At 39.0% G+C, this 8988-nt stretch overlaps 1 protein-coding gene across 1 annotated transcript in view; it reads left to right on the top strand.

Moving 5' to 3' along the window:
• Positions 1–8988, top strand: part of TMTC4 (transmembrane and tetratricopeptide repeat containing 4) — a 59271-nt gene that overhangs the window by 31440 nt on the left and 18843 nt on the right. Inside the window, exons 7-10 of the mRNA XM_009333371.1 lie at positions 1023–1115; positions 5918–6079; positions 6863–7065; positions 8743–8951. Coding sequence (XP_009331646.1) covers positions 1023–1115; positions 5918–6079; positions 6863–7065; positions 8743–8951 — 667 coding nt within the window. The remainder of the gene's footprint in view (positions 1–1022; positions 1116–5917; positions 6080–6862; positions 7066–8742; positions 8952–8988) is intronic.

Here is an 8988-nt window from a genome sequence, read left to right as displayed (position 1 = left end):
TCTTGCCTTCCTATCTCCATGCAAGTGAGCCAAAAGCCTTTTAACTGCCAGGTGGCCTTTCTACGTGGAACCACGCCACTCTCTAACCTTTCTTCTGTCTTCTCCCTTTGACTGTTAGAAAGAGACTTGTGGCCTCCCAGTGTCCTAACTCTTTGCCTCACCTGGAACTATTTTTACTGTCTTTTTTCCATTTAGTCTTTAGAACATTGAGGTCATTTCCAAAGTTATTAGGATATAGGCTAAATATTCAAGGATTATCATGGTTGGTGATTGCTGAAACATTGAAGGGAAAATGTTAAAGTTGGATTTGCTGGTCACCTCAACAGAATTACCCCTGGATATATTTTGGTTACTTGCTTGCTTTGGGGTAGTATGTGCAAGTGTAGTCCTGCAAAGCACTGAATATGCTCTAGTTTTATGTGTAGTGGCTGATGTCACATAGAACTTTGATTATTTTTTTTTTCAGCAACTTCCACTGTGTATATTGGTGAAGAAGAAAAGCAAGCCTGATACCTCTGTTAAATCTTTGTGAGCCTTTGTTTGTGGCGACAATTTATGTACCCTTTAAAAACAGTATTTCTGAAACCTGACAGTCAAAAGAGACCATGCTGCACTGCAAAAAATAAGTTGAAGGCTGACAGAAACTCCACCTTACTGACAGAAGCCTTACCTTTTGACTGCAGCATTTACGCTGCGGAACATTTGGGAAAGAAGGAGAGCAGAATACTGTTTTGACTTTGCATATGGGGTCTAGCTTGCTGGTACATGGTATTCCCCGAAGGGTTATTCCATGTAGCAGGAGAACCCCCATTACAGTAACATGATATTCTACTCATCTGAGCTCAGGTTCTCAATTTACCATTCTGCCATCATTACTACTAACGTATCTTTCTACTTGTTTGGAATCAGTGTTATGATGTACAACTACTCATGGTAGAAGTGGAATTTAAGATGTATTTAAAAAAAAATATTTGTGGTTAGCTGCTCCATTTTATGCTCTTATTTTTCTCTTGGTTGCTCAGGGTTTGAATGCAGTGTTTGATGCACTGGTGATTAACAAGCTAAATGTTTTGGAGCTTATTCAAAAGTTACTACATAAGGACAAGTCATTGGAGGTGAGTCCTCAGAAGTTTTGTTCATTCTGGCCATTCAGACAGTCATGTACTAAAAGACAAAGATGCAACTTCTGACAGTTTTGTTGTTGTTGAGAATTTAAAAAAAAAAAAAAAGAAGTCTTTTCAGTCAGCCTAGTAAGGCAATGTGCTATGACATCTTTGCAGCAACATCAGTAGTAATGGAATAGCATTAGAATTGCATTGGATAGTGAAATCTATTCCACGCTTCTCTCAACAGTATGTTAAAAATATGGTGTGGAAGACCTGACTGCTTGATGCCACAAGTTCTCCAGGATCAGTAACTATACACATGAAATGGTTGTTTAACACAGTTTGATCAGAGTAAAGAGAGAGAGATTTATTCAGATTCTCAAATGAGATAGTTAGACATTTTTACAAGTACATAAAAAAAATATTATGTCTACTTTGCCAATCCCACTAAAGTATTACACTGGTTTTTTTTCAGAATACAAATTATCAAACAGGAGACAGTTCCTAGTAGCTTGGGAGTTTAAAAGAAAAAATATGTAAGCAGTGATAGTCGCTAAGGATCGAATTTCTGACTTTTGTTGATATCGCTTTATCTAGTATTGGCTCAGGCGGAATCTGGCACCTAGTATTTGCACTGGCAAGCAAACCACAGAAACAGTCAGCCTCAGGTGAATGACTGATAGCCAAATAGACCAACAGCCTACTAGAACATCACTGCTGTTCAACAGCTAAATCATTTGCCTCTCCAACCCAAGGTTCAGCAAGGCAAAGGAATATTCATTGTACATTGCACTGATTGGTGATTTCACTGCAGAGAAGTCTTGCTCACATTTCTGAGTAGCACAAGTCTTAATGGGGCTTTTTAGTTCCTTCACAAAGAATGAAGTGAGGAGCTTTGGGGCGAAGTCATTAAAAGTGGAATCTCTAGAACTGAAACAGTAGATTTAACCAAGAATGGCTAAGTGAGGGGTGCAAGAGTATTTCAGGCAGCAAATAGGAATGCTGGAGAATTTCGTTGTATAATGAAAGTGATGGCAACTAGCATAGGACAAGGAAAGAGTCTAGAGCAGTAGGGGACTAAAGCAAAGCTGGTTCAGAATTAAAGTGATGGAAATAAATGGTAATAAGGAGGACCCTGGGAACTACTGACCAGTCAGTCTCACATCAGTGCCTTTGAAGATCATGGAACAGATCCTCGTGGAAATTATGTCAAAATGTATGAAAAATGGGGAGGTGATTAGAGACAGCCAACATGGCTTCGCCAAGGGCAGATTGTGCCTGACTAATGTGGCGGCCTTCTACAATGGAGTGATGGCATCAGTGTACAAAAGAAGAGCTACTGATGTCATCTACCTGGATTTCTGTAAGGCCTTTGATATGGTCCCCCACAACATTCTTGCTGCTAAAATGGAGAGAGATGGGTTTGACTGATGGACTGTTAGATAGATGAGGAATTGGCTGGATGGCTGCATCCAAAGAATTACAGTCAAAAGCTCAATGTCCAAGTGGAAACCATAACGAGTGGTGTCCCTCAAGGCTCCATACTTGGACCAATACTATTTAATATCTTCATCAATGACATATGGATAGTGGAATTGAGTGCACCCTCAGCAAATTTGCAGATGGCACCAAGCTGAGTAGTGCAGTTGATACTCTTGAGGGAAGGGATGCCATCCAGAGGGACCTTGGCAAGCTTGAGAAGTGGGCCCTTGTGAACCTCATGAAGTTCACCAAGGTCCGGCACCTGCGTCGGGGCACCCCCCGGTATCAATACAGGCTGGGGGATGAAGGGATTGAGAGCAGCCCTGCCGAGAAGGACTTGGGAGAACTGGTGGATGAAAAGCTGGACAATGTGCGCTCGCAGCCAAGAAGGCCAATCGTATCCTGGGCTGCATCAAAAGAAGCGTGGCCAGCAGGTCGAGGGAGGTGATTCTGCGCCTCTACTCTGCTCTTGTGGGACCCCACCTGGAGTACTGCATCCAGCTCTGGGGTCCCCAGCACAAGAAGACATGGATCTGTTAGAGCGGGTCCAGAGGAGGGCACAAAAATGGTCAGAGGGCTGGAACACTTCTCCTATGAAGAAAGGCTGAGAGAGTTGGGATTGTTCAGCCTGGAGAAGAGAAGGCTTTGGGGAGACCTTATTGGTGCCTTTCAGTATATAAAAAGGGCTTATAAGAAAGACAGAGAAAGACTTTTATGAACCCTTGTAGCAACAGAACAAGGGGGCAAGGGGCAATGTTTTGAAACTGAAAGAGAGTAGATTTAGATTGGTTACAAGGAAGAAATTCTTTACGATGAGGGTGGTAAGACACTGGAACAGGTTGCCCAGGGAAGTTGTGGATGCTCCATTATTAGAAGTATTCAAGGTCAGGTTGGACGGGGCTTTGAGCAACCTGATCTAGTGAAAGATGTCCCTGCCCATGGCGGGGGGTGGGGGGTGGGGGTGGACTACATGATCTTTGAAGGTCCCTTCCAACCCAAACCATTCTATGATTCTAGAGTCAAGCCTTTCTGGAGGATTACTTTTTAAGCATGAAGAGCTCAAAGCATTATGCTTCTGTTTTGTGACTTTTAAACAGTTCTGTCTGGGTGAAGAAAACATCAAATGTGCCTTTTTTTCTTCTTCTTTTAATGAAGTAATTAATTCTAGCTCCTGCCACCTACAAAAATCTGTTCTGCTCTTTTCATGGAAGTGTATCTAAGATTTTTTTGTTTTGTTTTGTTGAAAGGCAGATCTTAAATTCTCTTACTTGTAGATTTTTTTTCTTCTCAACTGAGACAGGTTTCAGTTTCATGCCAGGTTTCAGTTAACTCTAAATCAAAGACGATATAATAATAATACTTCTTCCACTTTTTAAATTCTGCCTACTAAGAGATTTTGTGGCGATTTGTGAAATCTGGCCTTTAAGAAGCTGCATGTACTGTTAAATGAAAGGAAGCCTGGGATGAGAGGTTTTGTGTAGTTACTCTGTCATAAAGCAGTTATAAATTGTCACTATAGGGTTTTCCTTCATAGCACAATTCTCTTCCAAAAACAGTTTTTAGGAATAGTTTTCCTATAATCCTCATTGTAGTGACTTTGGTTACTGAGATGTATAAATTGGAAGTAACCATTTAAGCACAAAGGCTAACTTATGTAAAATCAACGTTACAAACTTCTTTATTCTTAGGCATTCAACTAAATATTGTATAATGACACCGTTGTCAACTACAAATATTAAAAACCCATCTGAATATTGCTTTGAAACTTAACTTCTCTGTCATTTTAGAGAATAAATATCTTCAGCCAGGGCACTGTTGGATGTCTGTCTTTGTGCAGTAAGCCTTTTTTTTTTTTTTTTAAGTCTTCAGAAATAACTAATATTGATCTCCTAAATAATTATGGTGGTGCTTGCTAATCAGCATATTGCAATAACAGGTAATAATAATCAGTGTGCCAACTTCTGTGGAGGACATAGAACTGATAATGTATGGGTAGGTTAAAAAACCATCAGGTAGGTTTTTAAAGGTAATAGAAGCATATCAGACTAAGGGAGGAAGGTAGGAATAAAAGAAAACTAATACTGGAGATCACATGACCATATTTTTTTAGGATCCAGTCAACTCTTCCATGTAAAAATCCATAGTTTACCAACACTTTCATCTTCAGATGTGTAGAATGGAAAGGGAAGTGGCCCAAATGATCTCTCATTTCAGAGAAACTCGTCTTCCATCTTCTGCTTCTCTGATGACTTGTTGAGGCCGTGTAGAATAATTTGAGCCATCAGGTTTCAGGCAGCTCTAAGGCAGCCCTTCATTTCCTATCTGAGTTACCATTTCGTAGCTGGGTAGGGTGTTGGAAGCTGGGATTTGCATCTCAAAGCTGTGACAAAGGGATATCGTTATAGTTACTGATAATTCTGTTTCCAGTCTCCGCTGGTGAAGCTTGAAGAACTTCTACAGTATACAGTGTTTTTCTTTTCATTTATGAAACTGATGTGTGCTTGGAGAAAATGTGTTATACTTCATGGGGGGGGGGGAAATTGGAAAGTGTGTCAAATTTAGCTTCTATGACATCACCTCTCTCTGTTTTATGTGAATTGCCTTCTTTAGACCCTAAAGTATATATTATAAAACATGTGATCTAAATCAACTGAGTTAATGTAGATAAAACATAATATTTTGTAGAACTTGGGTAGTTTTAACCTGACTGATGTGATTTGGGTGCCTGTCTGTCGTTAGCTTTTTAATCACGCTAGTGATGGTGAAAATTTTAATTCAGTTTCTCATTCCTCCCAGTTTCTAACTATGCAGTTTTCTTGTTGTATGCAGTCATGTAATTTTACCTCTAAAGAGACTTAAGTGGACAAAAACTTTCAGTGATAAGTTGTCAACTAGATACAGCTATTTAAAACAAAGTTCACGAAGTAACCGTCCTCTATTTTAAAAAGAAAAGATAGGCCAATTTAATATGCCGTATACTAAAGGCTGTATTTTGCTCAAATTCCCTATCAGGAATTGCTGTGTAAAATTACATCAGCTGTAGAGTTACTGAGGATTTTTAGAAGAGAGACTTCTTGAATAAAAAAGTTTTCTGATTGAGAAGGAAATGAAAATGTTTGCAAAAATATTTTGCAGTTAGTCAATGAAAGCATAGTCAAGCGTGAGAGCTTTCTAGTAACTAAAAATAAGAAAAATGTCAACTCTAATAGCAAAAATGCACAGGAATAGCCTCTTCTTTCTGAGATGGTGGTGAAAAGGATGTGAATGTAGTGGGGAAGAGAACAAAATAATGTTTTTATGAGGGGTTTTTTTGTCTTTCTTTCCTGTAGAATGCTGGGCTGTTAAGAAAGGGGCTGCTTTTCAGGATAACTCTTCTGATGTCTGGAGGGGCCAGTATACTTTATATACGCTGGAGGATTATGGGCACAGGGCCACCGGCTTTCACTGAAGTAGACAACCCAGCTTCATTTGCAGACAGTCTGTTTGTGAGAGTAAGTTAAGTTGTTGGTTTTTTCTGGCCAGCTCAGAACATTTGTCTTTGTCATCAAATTGAATTTTCTTTTCTGTGCTTCAAAGAAACAATAAACTGGGCAGTCTTTACGTTTCAAGATGTGTGATGAGTCACCTTCTATTTTGCTGCTGCGATGATTTCTGCAATTTTTTAAAATAGCATACCTTGTATATTCTTTGCATTCAATTTAGCATGCACTGCACACATTGAAGTACATTTCCATTTACTCACTACTTTTCTCTTACATACAAGGATTTAGCTTTTGCTGGGTTTCATCCCTTTTCCACATACTGTGTTTGACTCTTCATCTGTTCTTTCACAACTGAAGAAAATAGCATGAAGTTCTGGTCTAGTGCATTTGGAGTATGTCTTGGCTTTATACCTCTGAGTGCATTAAGGCTCTTTCTGGAGATGGGAAATGAAGGGCAAAGACAGTGGGTGCTGTCTTTTGACATTTTCTCCTATTGTCAGAGATTTTTTTTTTTTTTTGCATGTGGATATTGGTTGGACAGCACAGAATTGCATTTCCCTGCTCTGAATAGGAGAGCCACCTAGCTATGTTTAAAAAAAAAATTAAAAATTAATTTCACAGCTGTAAAATAAATGGCTATGTAACTAGTTGTAGTCTAACAGTATTTAAGGCCTCTTTATTGTATAAGATATATTTTGTGATAAGGGAAACAATAGCAGAGAGAAGAACTAAAATTGGCCCCCCCCTTAAGTTTAGTATCAAATAAATGTTTGTTTTCTTTTTGACTGACAGGCTATAAACTATAATTACTACTATTCATTGAATGCATGGTTGCTGTTGTGTCCCTGGTGGCTGTGTTTTGATTGGTCAATGGGCTGCATACCCCTCATTAAATCTGTCAGCGACTGGAGGATAATTGCACTAGTAGCACTTTGGTTCTGCCTAATTGGTCTGATATGCCAAGCTCTGTGCTCAGAAGACAGCCATAAGAGAAGGTAAGAGACAGTGGTGAATTTTAAATGCCCGGCCAACTTGAGTACAGTATTATTTTGTTAAATCCACTACTGATAATTTTAACAATTCAGTGGAACCAGTGTCTAGCAAATGCAGTTCAAATAAATATTTATAGCGGTCATTACAGTTTTATCCCAATTTGGGCCCATCACTGTACACTGACTAGTGGGAAACAGAGTTGGAGGAGGACGTATGGATGGCTGCTTTATTTTTCTCCTGAAATGGCATTTTGAGATCTTTAACACTGTAGGTGGTAAAAAGTAATCTGTGCTCAGAACAGAGTAGGAGTTGATGTATGTTGTTGCCCCTACTTCTTACAAGTCATCATCTCCTTTGATCTGCTCCTAAAAATGAAAGAGAGAGGTACCTTGAAAGGAGGTAGAAATGCTGGCCATGGCCATGCAATTAAAAAATAAAATGCTGACCCATAGTATCTACTGAGGAAACAACTTGTACTTTACCCAAAGGAACTCAAAAAATTTATCATTAGTCTCACTAAGGGCTTCTGTTTAACTTTTCAGGGTCTGTTCCAATGGATTTTATGTATAATTAATTTCTCAGTTCTTTAAAATTTTTCAACAGCTCTGTCACAACGAGGTCATTCTGTTAAGAGTGCTGGATATTTTCTTTTCTGTGGTATTCTGTAATTTCATCTCTTCCCCCCTCGTCCCCTCAAATGTTTACATCCCACCTGCCTTCTTTTCCTCTGTTCCCATACTCATTTGCACAGATAAAATAATTTTGGAGAGGGGTGGAATTCTTGCTACAAGTGATGTCATACTTTCTGGTAAAAACACACCCACTAAGCCTGTATTGCTGAACAGTTTTTTAGTAAAAAGTAAAGGCAAAAAGTATAGTGAAGGCCTAGGACTCTTGGGGAGGAGAAAAGAGTAAGCGGACACATCTGCATTACAGTATAGAGATTTATTTGTAATAAATTAGAGTAGAAAACTACCATGCCTGTGACCTTTATAACAAACACCTGACACAGACCTGGGATTCATATTCCGTTATGTCAGCTCTGTAAAAGTAAGGTACCTAGTCTTGGTTGTCTAAGCTCTGTATAGTGCATAGGTACCTGCTGAGGATTACTCATGCTAACACAGATACCTAACACAAGGAAGGCGAACTGCCCTCAAGAAGTGCCTCTCTGCTGACTGTAGAAAAAGTGTAGATGACTAGCTTTCAGGTGGTTAAGCACAATGGATTCTACTATTGATGTATTTGTTAGGAAAGAAAACACTCTCTCAGTAGGACGTGTACCTAAATTTTTTTCTTTAATGGTTACCTATATTTTTCCCCTGTTACTGACTTACTAGTTCCAAAAATAGACTGGTAACTTTTACCATTATTTTTCCTGCCTGTGCATTTTAAATAGGAATTATGTAATTAATGTGTAATGGGGCTCTTTTCTGGCCTGGAAGCATGAACATTGCTTTTCTGGGAATTACAGCTAGGATTTTAAAAGTGCCTGATGGACTGAAGTGTCAACTGAAACTTAATCTGATTTTGTTATGTAGCTCTCAAAGGCTGCTTTTGAATGCCCTGTTCCATACGCACATCCTTCTACAATGTTTAAATAAAGCTTCTATGTTAAGTGGAAAAGGTACTTTTGTTAAGATTTGTGGTTAATTTGAGAATCTGTTTCTTGTTTGCAGAATTCTTACACTGGGACTTGGATTTCTTATTATCCCTTTTCTTCCTGCAAGTAACCTGTTCTTCCGAGTAGGATTTGTTATTGCAGAGAGAGTCATCTACCTCCCCAGTATTGGATATTGTGTTCTGTTTACATATGGATTTAGTCTCTTGAGTAAGCAAGCCAAGAAAAAGGTACCATCAAAACAGTCAGTAAAGTTGATGATGAAGCGCTTCAATTGAATGGTTTGTTTCTTAACTTGTCTCTC

The sequence above is a fragment of the Pygoscelis adeliae genome, unplaced genomic scaffold (genome assembly GCF_000699105.1).
Source record: "Pygoscelis adeliae isolate BGI_AS28 unplaced genomic scaffold, ASM69910v1 Scaffold48, whole genome shotgun sequence".
Lineage (NCBI taxonomy): Eukaryota > Metazoa > Chordata > Aves > Sphenisciformes > Spheniscidae > Pygoscelis > Pygoscelis adeliae.
The sequence above is the reverse complement of the archived record's forward strand: the minus strand, read 5'-3'. Positions and strand labels throughout refer to the sequence as shown.